Here is a 21,477-nt window from a genome sequence, read left to right as displayed (position 1 = left end):
CAAGTTTCAAAATTCTACAAGCCTTTTCTGGGAGAGTCTCATCCATCGCTCCATCCATAGAAAAGCAAAACTAGACTGGGACCTGGTTATGGAGTGCGCTGAAAGTTAGGGAAAACAATTAACATTCGTTACAGGTTTTAGAGCCCAAGTTAGTGTAGAGAGCTTGTAGAACACGAGTTACACACGATCAAGTGATGACTTTTCAACAGCGTCAAAACTGCAGAATTCTCCTATCATGGGGCTAAAGAAAGAAATACTGTGAGTAAAATTGTGACCATTTGTGGAAAAAGACTAAGGTCCAGTTTCAAGTTCTTTGACTATCAGGAAACCATCTATCCTGATAGTCAATCAGGACTATCAGGCTAAGGCTATCAGACTAAGGCTAAGTCATCTAGCCTTATTTCCAGGATCAAAAGAAATAATGTGTGCAAAGCGCAGAACTCTTCCTACCCCAGAGAAAGGGGTCTGTAAATGCTATATTGGTGGGAGAAGCAACAGCCAGTTAGCCCTGGTGAGGGCGAGGAGTGAGTCTGAAAGCTTTGGCGGCCTTTCTGTCCTCTTGGTGCAGGGAAGGCGGCCTTTCTGTCCTCTTGGTGCAGGGAATTGGAGCTGGGGGAACCACTGAAAAGGCGAGACCTCCAGCGTCCTAGAGAGGACCCGGAAGTAACCTTGGTTTGTGTAGGCTCGGCTGGCTCTAGCACCGGTCTCTTTAAGGTCAGTTGGCAGCTAATTTTTACCACCTCCTCCGCAACATGGGACGCCGGGTGGGAATGTCGCATTCGCTGGCTGGAAGGGTGGGGGTGAGGCTCCCTGTGCTCCGCGGAGGGAGCGGCTGTGGGGCTCAGTGGAACTCCTGTCCGGGCCCCCTTTTATTGTCTGGCGCCCTGGGAAGTTTCACACTGGGAACTCCTTGGTGCTCCTCCGCGCAGGTCAGACTCGGGTCCTGGCTGACCACCTGCTGTCGCCGCTGGGCCGCGCACTTTCGCAGGGGCTCGGAGCGTCTGTCACACGGAAGAAGTTTAAGCAAGAGAAGATTTTTCTGTTTATTGTTTTTCAGAGCCCTCGAGTTATTTGGAAATACATATTATTTGGCGTTTTTAGCTCTCATCCTGTTGTTTTAATGTGACATCAAGAAAATGTTTGTGAAAGCACTTCTTAAACTGTAAGGGACTGTATAGATGTAGGATTGTTATATAGAAGGGGGGAAAATCAGCTCCTGTGGTGGAGACAGACTTATAAAGGATTAGTAACAGCATCACCTGGTAGGTACCATGGTGGAGATGAAAAAATGCTGTGGAATCACAGAGGAAGGGGCAGCTAATTCTTGGAGAAGCAGGAAAAGCAAGAATCTTTCATTATCTGGGAATTTGGATTTGTGATCTGTTGTCTCTTACAGGCTCTCTTTGCTTATGGACAGCTATTCTGGAAGTTGTCTTTTGGGAGCATGTAAATTTAGCATTTTCTTTCTAATAGTGATTTCTTATGCCGTTTCCTAAATTAGAATGTATCTGACATCTCGGTCAGATGTTCTGTCCATCATAGCAGTGTCCTACTTCCTTGCCACACATGAAAGAACCTTAAGGGAAGTATCTCTCAACGGAGAGAGTTTAATATGTCCTTTTTGGTGGTTATTTCAACCCAGCAGACCGTGAAGCCAAGCGAAGCGGGAGCTTTGTCCCTCCAAGTTCCAAAGGAGCCTGTGGGGCTTGTGATCCTGAAGGTAGAGGAAGATAGAAGATATCGTCAAAGGAAGAAACCCCATACCAGGGACATCTTTCGCCAGCATGTCAGACAGTTTTGTTATCAAGAGACACCTGGGCGCAGTGAGGCTCTGAGTAGGCTCTGGCAGCTCTGGCAGCTCTGCCACCAGTGGCTGAAGTCTGACATGCGCACTAAGCAGCAGATCCTGGAGCTGCTGGTGCTGGAGCAGATCCTGAGCATCCTGCCTGAGGAGCTCCAAGCCTGGGTTCAGGAGCAGCATCCCGAGAGCAGAGAAGAGGTGGTGACAGCGCTGGAGGATTTAGAGAAAGCGGGATGAGCCAGGAGAACAGGTGGGAGAGAGAATGTGAGCTCCTCAGGGAAGGGGTTTAGATCTCTGGTCTGTGGGGAGGCTTTTACCCAGCAAATTTCAGTTTTTTCTCTAAACAAGTATAGAGCTACTAGCTTCTGATTTTGTCTTTATCTTTGGGGATAAAAGATATCTTTGCCTCTCTTATCTTTGCCTCTCCCTGGTAGGATTTTCATGGATTTTTCTCTTCTAAGATTTTTCACTCCAGTTTTCATATTGATTCTCTCAGGGTCCCATCCGTACCCAGTTTTTCCTGGGTTCCTGTTATACCCAGGAAATGCCCTGGAAGGAGACAGAACCCATGGAAACAGCACAGAGGTCACCATGTTTCAAGTTCCTGTCCTTGGCAACACAGTTAAAAAGTGAATCTCCACAGTCCAGCCATTGCTTACAAGAGAAGGGTAAGGAGCAGGATTCAATCCAGTGTGAAGGGCGAGAATGGGAAGAAAATAGAGATTTTCCTTTATCTGACCTTGGAAGTAAAAGCAGTATTTAGAATTGTGATTTACTAATGGTGTAGGAACTCTGGATTCCTGACTCTTGCTTTAGGTGTTTCACAATAGCATGTGAATCTACCCTCCTTCCCACTCAGCATCACAAGACAGTAGGGGCCTCAGGTCTCCGCTTTTAACTGGAAGGTATTCAAGTACATGATTCTCAGCCACCATTAGGAAACCAGGCAGAAAGAATTTAATATCTGCTTTTCCTCCCCTGAAAACTTGCTTCTACTCAAAATTTCCATCTGATTTTGCCAATTGACTGGGAATGTCTTTCTGTTTATTCTGTTTTTCTTCCTAGCCTGTTTCCTGTGGCCCCTCTGATAACAGCCAATTTGGTTCCACATTGAGTTTTGATTCTTTGTCAACTTTTCAGGTTTGTGCATTTTCAAGAGTGAATAAATACAAATGTATATTCATTCATTTAGCAAACATGTTAGTGCCTACTATGTGGCAGTAATGAATAAAACAAGCAAAAATCTCTGCCCCCTTGGGGCCAGCCTGGTGGCCTAGTGGTTCAGTTTGGTGTGCTCTGCTTCAGGGGCCTGGGTTTGCAGGTTCGGTTCCCAGGTGTGGAAATACACCAATCGTCAGCCATGCAGTGGTGGCAACCCACATACAACATAGAGGAAGACTGGCACAAATGTTAGCTCAGGGCGCATCTTCCTTAAGCAAAAAGAGGAGGATTGGCAACGGATGTTAGCTCAGGGTGAATCTTCCTCAGCAAAAAAAAAAAAAAAATCTCGGCCTTTATGGAGATTACATTCTACTGGGAACAGACAAGACAATAAAGATACCATCTATTACATATAGAGGCGTGCTAAGGAGGAAAAAAAGCAGAGAAAGGGGATGTGAAATGTTGAAGGTGTTCAGGGGATGAAGGTTGGAGGTGCTTTGTACAAAGAACACTAAACTAGAAATCACAAGTCTGGGTTCTAATCTTGTTTCCATTGCTTACTGATGATATAATCCTTGAGCAAACTGAATGTCAATATGATGGTGTATGGAGGTGCGGCTGTGGAGAGGTAATTAGATCGTGAGGGTGGAGCCCTCATGAATGGGATTACCATATTTCATCCATTCCAAGACTCACAATTTTCTCTATTTTTACTTTCTGAAATTGAAATGCATCTTATAGTCTTGTCAATTCAAAGCATTTTTCTTAGTGATACATAAGATAAAGATGCTTCTGAGAATTAAAAACTTCTTGGATTTAATGAAATAACAGTAATAAGTGGAACAGTGCTGCATAATAATAAGCACTTAATAAATACTAGCCATTATTCATTCATTGAAATTTTCATTTATTCACTCATGGATACAACAAGCTATTTTACTTTCATTGGTATTATCTGGAGATAAAAAGTCAATATGTTACATGCTCAGAGCTCAGCCCCATGGACTGTCCATTCAGACAAATAGACCCTCTCTTGAGATGAGACATAGGATTTTTAAAAAATTATTATCTATAGGAAATAACTTTCACGGGTTTAAAAGGTGAGAAGAGGAAAGAGTCCACATGTATATTTATTTGTATATATGTAGTATGTGTAGCCCACATAATATTGAGTATTTAAGTAAATCAAGAAGAAATATATGTTGTATTAGTTTGCTAGGACTTCTATAACAAAGTACCACAAACTGGATGGCTTACAGAACAGAAATTTATTACAACAGCAATTCATTGCCTCACAGCTCTGGAGGCTAAGTCCAAGGTCAAGGAGTCAGCAGGACTGGTTCCTTCTGCAGGCTGTGAGACCCTGTTCCTTGCCTCTCCTAGCTTCTGGTGGTTTGCTGGCAATCTTTGTTGTTCCTTGACTTGCAGAAGCATCACCCTGATCTCTTGCTCCATCTTCACATGACATTCTCCCTGTGTGCCTTCTGTCTCTGTGTCCAAATTTCCACCTTTTTATAAGGACACTAGTAGTATGGGATCATGGCCCACCCTAATAACCTCATTTTAACTTCGTTAACTCTAAGACCCTATCTCCAAATAAGGTCACATTGAGGTACTGGGGATTAGAACTCCAACATACGTTTTTTGGAGGACACAATTCAACCCATAACACATTTAGAGAGCTTCCCAAGAGTTGTGCAGTGAAGAGTGGGATCTGTTGTGGAACTGAGATTGGGTACCAAATTTGTGAGATTTGTGGTACCAAAATTGGTACCAATTTTGACTGTTCCCGCTCAGCTAATGATCACTGGGATGTATGTTTCAAAGTAGACTCAAGACTTTTGTAGGGTGGGGTTTCTGGATGAGCTGGTAACCTAACACACACATCAAGCTCACTACCCACCCCCCCCCCCACATCTTTTCCAGCTGAAATGTCCAACAACATGAAGCATCAGGGGCAAATCTGAATTAGCTCCAGAAACTAAGAAAGGGTTACATTCTCACACCAGAAGCTTGAAGGAATATCTACTGGATATAAAACACATGGAACCAGACTGAAGGAATTGCTTATGTTCACTGTCATTTCTGTGAAATAACAGCAAATTATGTGATAGGAAAGGGAGGAGGCCCTAGCAGGACTCAATTTAGAAAGCTTGGGGCTGCAGGCACAATAGGGCTGTGGAATATTCACAAAGGGAGGCATCTGGATCCCACCAGCTCTAAGAAGCATTACTAGTGGCCACAGTTAATCAGGGAGACTTAACATCTGAACAAAAAGTTGAGTGCTATGACAACTGGGTTTTTACCAGATACTTTAAGAGAGGCAGTTAGTGGAGCGTTGCTTGAGCAAATACCTAGCTACCAAAATAAATACAGAAAATGACCTTTTCAGCATAGAAATGAACATCTCCATTGCTATTGTGCCATTTCATATTCCTAGGCTCAAGGTCAACTTTCTGAATAGGGTGTTCTAGTACCCAGTAACTCCTAGAATGTGTGCTGGAGCAGAGGCTCAGATAGACTTGGTGCTGTTAGGAAGGACAAAGAGTCTGTGTAGCCAGAAGATTAGCCACCACAAACCCTAGTTAAGACTTCTTCTTTTTTTTTAATCAGCTTGATTTAATCAGGTGTAATTTGCATATGATAAAATTCAACAATGTTAAGAGTATATTTGAGGAATTTTGACAAGTAAATTGGCCATAAAATATCTGTACAATCATAGAATGTTTTCATACCCTAAAAACGTTCCTTTGTGCTCCTGTTAGTTAATCATCTCCCCACCTCAGACCTCTGGCAACCACCAATTTGCTTTCTATCACTATAGTTTACTTTTCTAGAGTTTAATAGAATCATACATTATGTAGCCTTTTGTATCTGGCTTATTTCACTTAGCAATAATGCTTTTGAGATACATCCATGTTGTTGCATGTCAGTAATTCTTCCCCTTTCATTGATGAGTAGAATTCCAACGTATGGATATACTATAATTTGTTTATTCATTCATTCATTAATAGACATTTGGGTTCTTTCCAGTTTTAGGCTATTATAAATAAAGTCATTGTATGAAAATATGCTTTTATTTCTCTTGGGTAAGTACCTAGGAGTGGTACTGCTGAATTGGATTGTAAGTGTAGTTTAACTTTACAAGAAAACTGACAAACCATTTTCTAAACTGGCTGTGCCATTTTGCATTTCCATTGGTATTTGCTTTTCATCAAGAAAATTTATTGCCCTAAATATTCATCAGGGGATCATGTAAATACAGTGACATATTTGGTTCTTCAGTTTTAAAAAGCCAATCTGAATGATTTTATTCTACTTGTAAATACATATTGCAAGGAAACATATGCTTTCCTAATTACAGAAAAACCTACAGTCCTAGACTGATTGAGTTAAATAGAGTTAGATCAGTGAGGTCATGGTGCTTCAATTATCCTCACCCTAGGTGGGTGATAGAGTTTAGGGAAGACTAAACTCGTGTAATGAATAGATCCTAGACTCAAAATGAAGTGGCTTAACACTATCATGTAACAGTCCAAGGTGATTCTAGGTTGGTAGTGAGGAGTGGTGGGGAAAAATATCGGAGGAGTGCATGTGGACTTCATTTCCTTCTATTGGTCCATTTCTTCTCCAGTACTAATATATTTTAATCACTGTAGCTTTAAAATATATATATATTTTTTTGCTGAGGAAGATTCACACTGAGCTAACATCTGTTGCCAATCTTCCTCTTTTTTTCTTTTTTTTAATATGAGCCACCACCACAGCATGGCCGCTAACAGATGAGTGGTGTAGATCCATGCCCAGGATCCAAACCCCGTCTGTCGAAGTGGAGCACATGGAACTTAACCACTAGGCCACTGGGGCTGGCCCTAAAATATATTATTAATATCTAGCAGGGCTAGTCCTCATCACTGCTCTCTTCTAATGCTTTTCTGATTATTATGTGTTTATTTTTCCAGATGAATGTTAGTACCATTCTGTTATCTCTCTCTGTCCCTCCGGTATCTTTTCATGTTTATATTTGGTTTGCATTAAATTCCTAGGTTAAGAGCAAAGCATATATTAATATTTATTAAAGTCTTCTTTTTTATAACTCAGCAGCTTAAAAAACATCTCAATAGAGACCCTCCACATTCTTAAGTTTTTTTTGTTTTTTAAAAAAATTTATTATTATGACAGAGACCGTTTTCCCATTACGCATTCTAACATTTTTAAGTACTATCAGCAGACTCAGTGATTGTGCAAGTTTTGACTCTGGTGTGGATCCTGAGTGAAGTTACACAGAAAAATGCAAGAAAGGACGCACTACCCAATTATCCATTATAGGTACACCACTGATATCAGAAGGGTTTTCATAAATTCATATCCTATAGTTTGTATTATGCCCAAGTTCAGAGATTGTAAACTTTCAAGCTCCCTTTTTTCAATTTTTGTTTTTTTTTAAAAGCCAGAATTTGTCAGAAAAATGATTTTCCTGGGTAAATTTTAGAAGCGCAGGTAATAATAATCCTGTGGGGAATGGGTAGGCTTTCTAAGTTTTTTTGAATCCTTCAAATCTCAGTGAGGGATCAAGGTTCAGTGCCTTCCTTTAATCTTCTACTTTTTAGATTCCCACATAGGAATATGTCATACAGGAGAATTTGGTTACAATTATTTTATATCTTATATAGATAAAATACTCTGCTCTCTTTCAGGGCCACCTATCACAGATACTGAATGTTTGATCATGGGACACCAAGTGACTGTGACATCCATGCTGCATGTGGTGGTGGTGGTAGCGCATTTGTCCAGCCATAAAGTCAGGTGTGTCCAACATTACTACAGTATGTGGTTGGAGTAGGACGTTCAGTGCCTGCTCCAAGCAGAAAAGCTCTCAGTGTGATCCTAATGCTGAGGGGCTCTGTATCTCTAGCAGCCACTGGAATACATGGTAGCTGTGGGCTTTGCTCTAATGCAGGATCTGAAGGGAACCTAAGAAGGCAGTGTCCTTGCAGAGTTGGAATTCCCCTTGGATGGGATCCTATTGCTCTAATAGGACTCTTCAAGAGCAAAGAAAATTGTTCATATTTAATGACTTTAAAGAGAAAAGCAAGGATCAGGCTGGATTCCAGGTTTTGGTCAGCTTGTTTGATTACAAATGCATATAACTGTCTTCAGGATAAGGTTTTGAGTCAGTTATAGAATGTTCATGATCCTGTGGGAATTATTCTGTCTTTTTGCCTAAATCATATTGTATTAACTGCAATTTGAGGGTTTTTTTACTGTCCGTTCCTACCTCTTTCCCATTCCCTCTAGCTTTTTCTGTGTTCTCTTTCACTCACACACACTTGTATGTCTGTTGCATGTACAGGAAGGCTGACAGGGCTCCAAATGCTGATGTACAAAATAAAAACTGAAAACATTTTAAAAAATGAGTGTCAAATATGGAAATAAATAAAATTATTACAGTTATACAATAGAATGCAATATGGCAGTTGAAGAAAGTAAACTATGTCTATAGCTATTGACATGGATAGGACTCAAAAGCACAATGTTAGGTAAAAAAAGAAGTTGCTGAATGTATGGTATCGTTCCTGTAAATTTTTAAAACACACGTCATGCTATTTGTTGTTACTAGAGATGTGAACATGTGAGTCAAGACAACAGTGACCACAGCCACTAATTTAATTCCTTCCCAAATAAGAGTAAAAAGATTTTAAAACTGCATATACCCACAATGGCAAGGAAAATAGAAGGGCAATAGCAAAGTTTTGGAAGCAGGACAGCAGATGGACTAGGGCTAATTGATTTTACAAACTCTTTGTCTGTGAGAAAACTCGGTTCATATAGTGGAATCCCCAGAGGCATCACCAGTTATTTCTGGGAATGAGAGTGCAGTGGAGAGCTAAAATAAGGAAACTTGGTTTTAAGTTTTTAAGAAGCACTTGGATTCTGAGGTTTCCAGCCTGTTCCACGCTGATGGGTGTGATTGCTTCTCCATCACAGATGAATATTGGAGATTTTTCTCTGGAGAGGATGGCTATACTGAGAGATGTTAGGCACAGTAAAGGGTAAGAGTGCCATACTGAAATGGGATTAAGTGAATTTATTCACAATGAATGCTAAGATGGCCCCCCTCCTCTGTGCTACCTTCCGGTCCTCTTCTCTTACTCAGCTCCTAGAATGCTGGTAGCCAGGCCTTTATTCTCTAGGCAGGCAATTGGAAAAGCCTTCTCTGGGGAATCTGACCATGCCAAGAGGAAAGACTTAGATACCAACGATGAAATAGCTCACCAGATCACCCAATTGTGATCTTATGTGCAGGCCATGGTAAAAAGCCCCATTCATATACTCAGAGCTTCCAATTAGCTTTTTCTCTTTTAACTAATAGGCTTTATATTTTAGAACAGTTTTAGGTTTACAGAAAAATTGAACAGTTAATAGAGAGTTCCCATATACCACCTTCCTCCTCTTCCCCGTACAGTTTCCCCTATTATTAACATCTTGCATTAGTGTCATATATTTGTTAAAATTGATGCCAATATTGATACATTATTTTTTTTTTAAAGATTTATTTATTTATTTCCCCCCAAAGCCCCAGTAGATAGTTGTATGTCATAGCTGCACATCCTTCTAGTTGCTGCATCTGAGATGCAGCCTCAGCATGGCCGGAGAAGCGGTGCGTCGGTGCGCGCACTTAACCGCTAAGCCACGGGGCCGGCCCTATTGATACATTATTAACTAAAGTTCATAGTTTACATTAGGGCTGACACTTTGTGCTGTACAATTCTATAGGTTTTGACAAATGCAGAATGTCGTGAATCCACCATTAAAGTACCATACACAATAGTTCCTCTACCCTAAAAATCCCCTGGCCACACTCTCCCCTTCTCTTCTAAACCCATGGCAAAACTGATCTTTTATTGTCTCTATAGTTTTGCTTTTCAGTATGTCATATAGTTGGAATCATACAGTATGTAGCTTTTTCAGACTGGCTTCTTTCACTTAGCTATATGCATTTAACGTACCTCCATCTCTTTTCATGGCTTGATAACTCCTTTCTTTTTATCACTGAATAATATTCCATTGTATGGATGTACCACAGTTTGTTTTTCCATTCACCTATTGAGGCACATCTTGGTTGCTTCCAGGTTTTGGCAATTATGAATAAAGCTGCTATAAATATTTGTGTGCAGGTTATGTGTTTTCAACTCATTTGGCTAAATATCCAGGAGTACAATTGCTGGATCATTTGGTAAGATTATATTTAACTTTGTAAGGAACTTCCAAACTCGCTTCCACAGTGGCTGTACCATTTTGCACTTCTACAAGCAGTGAATGAGAGTTTCTTTTGCTCCACATCCTTGATAGCATTTCGTATTGTCAGTTTTTTTGATTTTAGCCATTCTAATAGATGTGTAGTGGTATTTCATTTTAATTTACAATTCTCAAATGACATGTGATGCTGAGCACTTTTTCATGTGCTTACTTGCTGTATATATATCTTCTTTGGTGAAGTGTCTGTTTAGATCTTTTTTGTTGTTGTTTAGATCTTTTGCTGATTTTTAAATTGGGTTGTTTGTTTCTTATTGTTGAGTTTTAAGAGTTCTTTGTATAATTTGGATACAAGTCCTTTATCAGATAAGGGATTTCGCAAATATTTTCTCCCAGGCTGTGGCTTGTCTTTTCATTGTCTTAGCAGTGACTTCCTTAAGCAGAAGTTGTTAATTTTAATGAACTTGTCAATTTTTTCTTTCTCAGATCATGCTTTTGGTGTTGTATCTAAAAAGTCATCACCAAGGCTAAGGTCCTAGATTTTCCCCTATATTCTCTTCTAGAAATTTATAGTTTTGCATTTCATGTTTAGATCGATGATCCATTTTGAGTTAATTTTTGTGCAAGATGTAAAGTCCGTGTCTAGATTCTTCTTCTTCCTTTTTTCTTTTTTTGCATATGGGTATCTTGTTGTTCCAACACCATTGTTTGAAAAGACTGTTCTTTCTCCATTGAATTGCCTTTGCTTTTTTGTCAAAGGTCAGCTGACTATATTTGTGTGGGTCTATTACTGTGCTCTTTATTCTATTGCATTGATCTGTCTGTTTTTTTGCCATTTTATTCCATTGATCTGTCTGTTGTTTTGTACAACTCTGTCTTGATTTCTGTAACTTTCTGGTAAGTCTCGAAGTTGAGTAGAGTCAGTCCTCCAACTTTGTTCTTCTTCAGGATTGTGTTGGATATTCTAGGTCTTTTGCCTTTCTATATAAACTTTAGAATAACTTTTGATATTCACAAAGTAACTTCTCGGGATTTTGATTGAGATTGTGTTAAATGTATGGACTGAATTGGGAAGAACTGACATCTTAAAATAGTATTGAGTCTTCCTATTCATGAACATGGACTACCTCTCCATTTATTTAGATCTTCTTTGATTTCTTTCATCAGTCCTTATATAGGTATTGTACATACTTTGGTAGATTTGTACCTAAGTATTTCATATTTTTAGTACAGATGTAAATGGTATTGTGTTTTTAACTTCAAATTCTAGTTGTTCATCACAGATATATGAAAGTGATTGACTTTTGTAGATTAACCTGGATCCTTCGACCTTGCTATAATCACTTCTTAGGTCCCAGAGTGGTTTTCTTTTTGTTGATTCTTTTGGATTGTCTATATAGACTATCATGTCATCTGTGAACATGGACAGTTTTATTTCTTTCTTTCCAATCTGTATACCTTTTATTTCCTTTTCTTGTCTTGTTGCATTAGTTAGGGCAGTGTTGAATAAGAGTGGTAAGAGGGAACATCCTTGCCTTGTTCCTTTTTTTTTTTTTTGTGAGGAAGATCAGCCCTGAGCTAACATCTGTGCTAATCCTCCTCTTTTTGCTGAGGAAGACCGGCTCTGAGCTAATATCTATTGCCAATCCTCCTCCTTTTTTTTCCTCAAAGCCCCAGTAGATAGTTGTTTGTCATAGTTGCACATCCTTCTAGTTGCTGTATGTGGGACCCGGCCTCAGCATGGCCGGAGAAGCGGTGCGTTGGTGCGCGCCTGGGATCCGAACCCGGGCTGCCAGTAGCGGAGCATGCACACTTAACCTCTAAGCCACAGGCCCGGCCCATCTTGTTCCTGATCTTAGTGGGAGAACATCTAGTTTCTCACCGTTAAGTATGATATAAGCCTAAGGCTTTTTTTTAATAGATGTTTGTTATCAAATTGAGCAAGTTCCCTTCTATTCCTAGTTTGTTGAGAGTTTTTATCATGAATGAGTGTTGAGTTTTTTCAAATGCTTTTTCTGCATCTATTGATGTGATCATATTATTTTTCTTCTTTAGCCTGTTAGTGTGATGGATTATATTAACTGATTTTCAAATGTTGAACCAGCCTTATATTCCTGGAAGAAATCCTACTTGGTTGTGGTGTATTGTTGGTGTATCCAACAATGTATACATTGTTGGATTCGATTTGCTGGTATCTTGTTGAGAATTTTTGCGTCTATGTTCATGAGAGATATTGGTCTGTAGTTTTCCTTGCTTATGATGTCTTCATCTGGTTTTGGTATTAAGGTAATGCTGGCCTCTTAGAATGAGTTAGGAAGTATTCCCTCTGCTTCTATCTTCTGGAAGAGGTTATAAAGAATTGGTATCATTTCTTCCTTAAATGTTGGGTAGAATTCACCAGTGAAACCACCCAGGCCTGGTGCTTTCTTTTTGTAAGTTTATTAATTATTGATTCAATTTCTTTAATAGTTATAGGCCTGTTCAGATTATCTCTCCTTGTATGAGTTTTGGTGGATTGTGTCCTGGGATTGGGTTAGGCTTCTGATGCTTTCTGTCCTGGGAGTTCATTTAGCCACAGGATTCCTTTTGAAGCCCATCTGCTTAATTGCTTTCAGGTTCCAGGCCATACAAAAGAACAGAAAGAGCTCGTTGAAGAGACAGAACCCCCAGGAGCAGTCAAAGGAGCAGTCAAACAGTCAGTTCCAGTCCTTTGAGACTCAGCCCATGAGAGCCTTTCCACAGGATGGAGGTGAGAAGCAGAGTGTCTCCTGAGGAGCAAGTGGAGGCAAGGGTTTCAGCTGAAAGCAGTGAGAATGTCCTTGGTTTTAAAAGTATAAGTGTTAGTTGCAGTGTTTTTGCTATTTTCAGCACTGCTCTGTTTTTCATCTTTGTTCCAGGAGAGGCACAGGCACACAGTGGAGAATTTAATGGGTTAGGGTATATATTAAAAATTCCCAATGTAAATATGAGCATATAACTCTCTTGTCCAGGAAAATTATCTGCATTATCACAAATCTTGCTTTGCTCTTCTTATTGACTTTGTGGTCATGTACTCTCCTTCATTCAGCTGTTTGTTGACATCAGTACTTTCTTCACTCTTTTCCTATATGATTTACAACCAAGCACAAGCTTCAGAGGAAGACCGTTGATAGTGAACCTCTTAAATTTTCCCATGACTCAAGAGAATAGCTCTCTTTTAATCTAAACCAGCTCCCTTTTCCAACTTCTCTGTTTCTGTCAGTGATAAGACCATTTTCTTGGTCCTCAAGGCTCCTAATACAGAAATTTTCCTTACCTCTGGTCAGTTCAGCAGATGTCTGTTGAAGTTCATTGAAGGTATAAGACACTCCGTGCTATGTGCTTCAAGAAAGAGTAATCTATAACGGAGTCTCTACCCTTATGGAGCTAAAATTCCTCTCTAGCCCCAGTTTTTAGTTAGACTGGCATGTGGTGCTAGCTATGAATTTCAGTGATAAATCAGCAAAATGGTTGAATGGCAAAAATAAGTCAACCAATAGTGGACAAAGAATCTAAGATCTTAGGTTGTTTCAACTTTGGGGCTATTATGGATAGTACTGCTATGAACATTCTTTTGGTGCGCATATATATGCATTTCTTTTGGCTACACACTTAGGAGTAGAAGAGCTGGGTCATGTGTGATGTGTATGTTCAGCTTAGTAGCTGTTGTCAAAGAATTTTCCAAAGTGGTTGTACTACCAGCAGTACTTGATAGTTCTAGTTTCTTTACATCCTTATCAACACTTGGTTTTGTCAGTCTTTTTAATTTTAGCCATTCCCATGAGTATCTAATAGTATCTTTTTATAGTTTTAATACACATTTTCTTGATGACTAATGAGGATGAGCACTTTTTCACATATTCATTGGCCCTTTGGAATCTTCTTTTGTAACATGACTATTCAGGATTTTTACCCATTTTTCTGTTAGATTGTTTGTCCATTGCTTTCTTAAATGTCGTATACATCATTTACTTCTTTCCTTTGTCTCTAAAAGTTATAAGGGCTGGTAATTTTTTATTAACCTGTCTTATTTTTTTTCTCCCAGAGCAAGATTTCCAATTTCTAAACCTACTTTGGTAGTAGCCATATCAAGGGAAAGAGTTTTGCATTCTGGGTCTTCTAGGTACCCAGAAAAATCCTGAGGAACACATGCATAAGACCCATACTCAGTACAGTGACCTCAGGGCTTTGCGCTGGAAGAAATGAGAAGGTACTTGTTCATTACGTAGAGAAGAAAGAGAGGTCTTTGCAGGGGTCTGAAGGTTATCTGAAGAGTGGCATGTGAATTGGAGGCAGGGAACATCAGTTGTTACTTAAAGTAGAAGGGTAGGCAAAAAGCCCTTTGAGCCACACAGGTCTTCAAGGGAGATGGGTTTTTGAAGAAAGTGCACTGTAGCTAACCAAGGGTTTGGCAGAGTGATAAGCTTAACAACAACAAAAAACTTATAATCTTATTTTTTAATCATTCTTCCTACCATTTTAGATAACTCTTGCTTTGTCTCTATAATATGATTCCTGCACATGATGCTCTTACATATGTGATGCCCAAGTCACCCAGGCTTCCCCTGATGGCTGCCTCATCTTCCCCATATCATATATACAAGTCTACTTTTCACCCGACTACAGGCTCATTTTGTGATTCATATATATCAAAGAGTTTTGAGCCTAGGAAATCTTTGAACTAAGAATTTCCAGCCTGTAAGGTGGAGGAAAGGTTGGTTCTATCTCCAAAGAAAGAGTTGAGAAAAGAAGCTGATCTGGGGGAATGTGATAATTGGATTTTAAACAGAGTGTGAAGAAAATACTAATGGAACATCCAAGTGAAATTGAGCTTTAGACCTCTGCCAAAATAGAAAACTTGAGTTTAAACAACATTAGAACCAGAGATGTGTATTTGTGGTTATTTAGGCAAGAAAAATTAAACTATAACGTTTGCAAGCTAGCCAAGTTAACAGAAAGAAAAATATAGTTGTTAGTGGACTAAGCTCTGAACATAGAAAAAGTCAAAGGAGGACGATTTAGAGAGATTACAGGAACGTCAGCCATCTCGTCAAAAGCACAAGAGTCATTTCAAGGGAACTTCCTTCATCTCGTTCAATCCCCATAGCCAATCAATTAGCAAGTTCTACCTGCCTTCTCCTTATGTTTTTACGCTTGCCTCTCCTCTGCTCTCATCACTATTTCCTTCAGTCTCTCCTAGACTGTTTATGTGACTCAGACTGGTCTCCTAGACTCAGAACTGGTCTCCTTGCCTTCAGTCTTATCCATTTTCTCCTGTAAGTCCGTCTTCCACACTATCGCCATAGTGACTTTCATAAAACCCGAAGCTAATATCAGGCACCTGCTTGGCATTTGCTAATGGTTCAACTCTTGAGCCTGGCAACAAGACTCTTGATGATCTAGCCTGCTTTTCCAGCCTCATCTCCTTTTTATCTTCATACTCAATCTGTACTCAGCCAGATCAAACTATTTTCAGTTGTCCAAAAGTACCATTTAAAAAAATGCCTCAGGGCCGTCCTGGTGGCATAGTGGTTAAGTGCTCACGCTCTGCTTCAGCAGCCCCGGGTTTCCAGGTTTGGATCCGGGGTGCACACCAATGCACCACTTGTAAAGCCATGCTGTGGCAGCATCCCGTATAAAGTAGAGGAAGATGGGCACAGGTGTTAGCCCAGGGCCAATCTTCCTCAGCAAAAAGAGGAGGATTGGCATGGATGTTAGCTCAGGGCTGATCTTCCTCACAAAAAGTAAAGGGAATGCTCTGTATCTTTCACTCAATTGTGCTGTAAACTGAAAACTGTTCTAAAAAAATAAAATCTACTTTAAAAAAAAATGCCTCAGTAACTTTGTATATATATTCCATCTGAAAAGTTCTTACTTACCTGCCCTTCCCTTTTTCTGACCATCTGTACTCCTGTCTTAAGATAGCTCAGTCACCCTGTCATCTGTAAAGCTTTCTGTTTCCTCCTCTCAGGGTTAGATTCTCTTTCACTGTGCCCCTACAGCTCTTCTGCTTCACCTTTACTATATAGCATTTACCACATTGCATTGTAACCCCATATTTGCTTGTATGTCTCATTCTAGATTGTGACCTCCAAGAGGGCATCTTATTCATCTGTATACCAAGTATATAACAGGGAACTATACACAAAGCTTGACACAAACCACTATTCAGTATGTGACCTGAATAATTTAAAGAGAGTGACATTCTAAAAACCACGAGAAAATTTCTAGAAATATCGAGTAACATTTCTTAATCTTTTCTAATTTAATGTAAGCAAAATTTTGGGATACTAGGATATAACAACAACAGTGATAACAATAGCAGCTAACACTTACATAATGTTTACAGTGTGTCACTGCACAGTTTTCTGTGTTTCTACAATCCTGTGAGGTTGGGACTGTTGTTGTCCACATTTTGTAGATGAAGAAACAGTAGCACAGAGAAGTGACATGACCTACCTAAGGTTACACGGACAATGAGACAGAAAGAAAAGAAATTAGAATTTAGTGTGAATTTTTGTGTGTTCATATCCTTCATCTATAGCTGGTTTTACAAATCTGTTGATCAAAGGAAAATAGAATTTCTTCTTATTTGAAAAGCATGTTTCTTCATTAGCAGTGAAATTTAGATAACTTTTTGTTGTTGTTTTGTTTCAGAAGGTGAGTTTAGGTTTAGAAATGTAAAATTGACTTCAGAGAAGAAAAGTTCTGAAGAAGTAGCATCTCACTCATTGTTCCCAGGAAGATGAAAAGGTGATGATCCCCAGAAGCCTACAGTTGAACACACTTGTGACCCTAAGGGCAGGTATGAAAGACATTAAAAAAAAAACCTTTATTGGTGAGGGAGAGGAAATCTTCACCCCAAGAAAGAGATCACAGAGTAGTCATGAAAGTTATACCAAAGAAAATACTTAGGAGACAGAGATGTCATTAATGTGATGAATGTGGAAAGTTCTTCACTAAGAATTCAAATTTTATTTGACATCAAATAATTCATACTAGGGAGAGACCCTATAAATTTAAAGTTTGTGGGCAAGCCTTCAGTGGGAGCACCAACTTTTATCTCCATCAGAACATCCACAGTGGGGAGAAACCTTGTAATTGTGATGAAACCTTATAAACCTGATGAATGTGGGAGAATCTTCACCATGAGCTCCAATCTGATCCTGCATTGTAGAGTCCATACCCTAGACAGACTGTATGAATGTGATTAATATGGTCAGACCTTCAGCTAGAGCTCAGATCTTAGCATCAGAGACTTCATACTGGAGAAAACCCCCATGAACATAATGTGTGCAACAAGGCCTTCAATTCTGACCTACTTAAACACCAGTGAATACACACAGGAGAAAAATCCTACAAATGTCATATGTGTGGGAAAGCTTTTAATCAGAGCCCTTTTTTTTTTTTTTTTTTTTCAGCTTTTTCTTCAGAGTCCACTCTTCGTTAAGCATCCGAGAACACACACTGGAGAGCTCTGTCACTGTAAAGAATGTGATGAAAGCTTTAGTCAGAATGTAGGTCTGACATCACATCAAAGGCTGCACACAAGAGAGAGACCTTATAGGTGTAAAGAGTTTGGGAACGCCTTGGGAGAGAACTCACACCTCATTAAACATCCCAGAATTCAAATGGGAGTGAGGAGTGGGGACTTTATCAGTGTGCTGAATGTGGGAAATGCTTTACTGAGAGCAAAGGTCTTGTTTCACTTCAGAAAATCCACACTGGAGAGAGACCTTATAAATATGATGAATGTGGGAAAGCTTTTCATAATAACGCAAACTTTTTTAAACATTAAAAAAAACATATCAGAGAGGGAAAAAGACATAACTCTGATGAATATGTGTAAAACTTTAGATTTCCCTTGTAATTGACATTTAGACATGTTGAGGGGAAATACCATGAATATAATTGTGAAATGTTTCAATGGTAGCTTCTTATCTCCACTCCAATGTGTTTTTTCCAACACTGTCAAGCAATTAACTCCATCCTGACACTATTTATCCGGTGATAGTATCAGATCCCACAGGTTTAGGACTCAGTCTCACGAGACTGCACCCCTCGCTATCCCCCACTTCAGACACCAATCCAGTTGGTTCTGTTCCCAAACTGCCACAAAGATCTAAAGATGTTGGAGCAGATTCAGAGAAAGGCAGCCAGATTGTACCTCATCTTTGTATGCTTGTATCTGGCATAGTGCCTGGCACTTGAGTTCCATAAATGTTTATTCAAATGAGTTAAGTTAAAATAAATTCAAGTGATAGATCCCAGAGTTATATAGTATAGTTATTGAAATTTACTCTTAAGAAGTGGCATAAAGGGAAAATAAAAATATTTTAGACACATTTAGAAATATTGGTGGGATGACTACGGTAGGAGTCTTTGATCTTTTGAAGGTGTATATATAACTCATGAATTGATGTCTAGGAGAGCATTGTTCCCTCCCACAATTTTAGAATCGTACAATACTGGGCTGGGAGGACCGTAGCCCTGACCAAGTGGGACTATTTTTAAGTTATGCTCTTAAATTAAAAAAAAAAAAAAAAAGGTAACATCAATTCTGTAAGTACAATGTACTTGTTAATGTAATTATTCTGTTCTATATAAAACTATGATATAGTGTTAAACTTTTCAAAGTTTCCTTTGTCTATGAGATGCAGTCATTGTACTCAACTTATTTGTGAAATGGCCTTTCTTCACTTACTACTGTGGAAACAAACTAATATAAACTTCTTTTAAAAGAAACTAAGAAATATGAATCTCCCTTCAAAAAAAGGAATCAGCTTGGGACCGGCCCCGTGGCCTGGTGGTTAAGGGCGCGCACTCCACTGCTGGCGGCACGGGTTCGGATCCAGGGCGTGCACCGACGCACCGCTTGTCTGGCCATGCTGAGGCCGCGTCCCACGTGCAGCAACTAGAAGGATGTGCAGCTACGACATACAACTATCTACTGGGGCTTTGGGGGAAAAATAAATAAAATAAAATTATAAAAAAAAAAAGGAATCAACTTTTAATTAAAAGGAAACTATGGAGCAAATCACTTGAAACTTAAAATACTTGATATATTCAAGGAATGAATAAACTTTATCTTTGCTAGTTCTTTATGTGTGCCAATATGCAGTGGTTCTCAAGCCAGGGCATTGCTACCTTCTAATTCACATTTGGAAATATATTTGGGAACATTTTTGATTGTCACAATGACTGGGGTGTGCCACTTATATTTTGTGGCTGGGGTCCATAAATTATAAACATTATAGTTTATTATACAGTATATATTATAGTATATAGTATAGACAGAATTTATAGTATATACTGTATTGTGCGATATGGTATATAAAATAGAGGAGAATGTATTGTAGTAGAGTATAAAGAAAGAATTCTTCCATCAAAATGCCAATAATATCCCTTTTGGAAAATGTTAAACTAAAGAATATGGAATATTTCCAACTCAGGGAATTAAATAAAGAATGTTTGTTACTTAAATTAAGCTAAGTTACAAATAAGACTAAACTGTACTTTCTTCTTTATCAAAAGTGACATATTTCTTTTAATACCATGTAGTGTGTTAAATTAATTAAATGAGGAGGCCATTAGCCTGAGGTGGCTCTATAGCCACCTACATAGCTGGTAGGTGCCACCTTACGTAGCAGCCTACATAAGCAAACCAAAATCTAAGCCTGTAAATGCCTCAAGGTTATGAAGTCAAAACCTGAGGACAACCAATCACAAACAGCCAACCAGGCTTTAAGCTATAGCCAATCAATAGTTTCCTTGGTTTGCTTCTGCCTTTACTCTAAATTAAAGTCTCTCCCTGAGCTCCTGTTGGTGGAGCGCTCCTCAACACTTCAGGTTTGGTGCTGCCAGATTGAAATCAATGTTTGCTCAAATAAACTCTTAAAACTTTTAATATGCCTAAGTTTATCTTTGAACAAGTGTAAAGAGATAATATTACTTGTTTTCTCCACCTGAAATGTAAAACTGTTATGTCTGTATAGATATCAAGATTTGTAATAATTGTGGAAAGTTAAAGCATGCCACAGTGATGGTTATTGTTAATTGGATGATTGTTGTTAATCAATTATTAACATAATTTTTCTCTTTTGATAAACTCAACTTAAAATGAGTTTAGTGAGGTTTCTTAAATTATTTTCCAGGCAAAAGCTACATTCATTGTTCTACCACCATCATTTTCAGACAATATAATTTCTGGTGTTAGAAACATCAGCTGCATGACTCCTCTCTGCAGTGGTAAAAATAAAAATGCTTTGGACAGAATCAAAACTTACACATAAAGCAGAACTTTGTTTATAATTTATCATCCTGTCATCCCTCTGACACTTGCTTGGTCTCCCTTACAGCCCAGGGACCCATGCTCTCCTCATGCCTCAGTCACAGGCACAGTGACACTGCCTGTGTCACAGTCTGCAAATAGGAAAGAGAACCATTTTTCCCCCTTGGCCTACTAGCTTGTTGTAATCATTTGAAGGTTCTCTGTGAGGATAGTTGTAAAAATACCCATTACTGCACTGCCCCTCCTCTTTTAAAGACACCTTGGTGAGCAGGACAAGGATGAGGAGAATGTTGGCAAATATGTGTCCTGAGATTCTGTTGCTTTCTGTCCTTCACTTTTTGTCTAGTGTTAACTAAAACAGCAGCATTTACACACAAATGCACACATACGTAATCTATATCTATATTTCTGTGTGTGTGTGTAAAACACTGCTGTTTTAGTTAGTTTTATATACACACACACACACACACACACACACACACAACCTGACCCTGAAGTCTATTCCAGATCCTCTGTGTGTCTCCCATACTCCCCTCTGGGTGCTACTGTCATAATTTTATTTGCCTTGCACTGTGCTGTTGTCTATTTGGCTCTCTTCCTCTCTAGGTTAATCTCCTTGAAGGAGAAATTGTATTTTTTATTCATCTTCAAATTATCAGTGCTAAGCATACTACCTGAAAAATAGTACCAATAAACATGAATATGAAAGCTCTGCTTGTAACCCTGTGGTCCTGAATTTCTATTCCTCTCTTGTTTTTTTTTAATTCTATCTCTCCTCTACCCCTTGCATCTTGGTGCTTTCTGGAATTACATTAGAGTCACAATATCCCTAGTTAGCTTTGATTTTCAGTGTCAACTCCTGCACCTGATGATCCCCCACCTAGCCTCCGCAAAGCCAGCACATTGGGAGGATGTTGTCCCCTTAACAACCTATTTGTTCTAAATCTTT

General features: G+C 39.1%; 1 protein-coding gene across 2 annotated transcripts; it reads left to right on the top strand.

Annotated features, from left to right (window-relative positions):
- Nucleotides 1-884: 884 nt before the first annotated feature.
- Nucleotides 885-20,922, top strand: LOC106803758 (uncharacterized). 2 transcript variants are annotated; one of them, XR_015554047.1, is made up of 7 exons: nt 885-2,051; nt 2,298-2,469; nt 2,867-2,941; nt 7,660-7,768; nt 12,835-12,968; nt 16,895-17,042; nt 17,659-20,922. XR_015554047.1 is itself a non-coding variant. In XM_087438213.1 (6 exons), the coding sequence occupies exons 2-5, from the start codon at nt 2,346-2,348 to the stop codon at nt 16,984-16,986; spliced, it is 459 nt and encodes a 152-aa protein (XP_087294339.1). In that variant the 5' UTR covers nt 885-2,051; nt 2,298-2,345; the 3' UTR covers nt 16,987-17,042; nt 17,659-20,922. The 2 variants fall into 2 exon arrangements, 1 of the variants encoding a protein (XP_087294339.1); XM_087438213.1 differs by lacking the exon at nt 2,867-2,941.
- Nucleotides 20,923-21,477: the final 555 nt, after the last annotated feature.

The sequence above is a fragment of the Ceratotherium simum genome, chromosome 13 (assembly GCF_057802395.1).
Source record: "Ceratotherium simum simum isolate JZ-2026a chromosome 13, ASM5780239v1, whole genome shotgun sequence".
NCBI classification, from domain to species: Eukaryota; Metazoa; Chordata; class Mammalia; order Perissodactyla; family Rhinocerotidae; genus Ceratotherium; species Ceratotherium simum.
The sequence above is the reverse complement of the archived record's forward strand: the minus strand, read 5'-3'. Positions and strand labels throughout refer to the sequence as shown.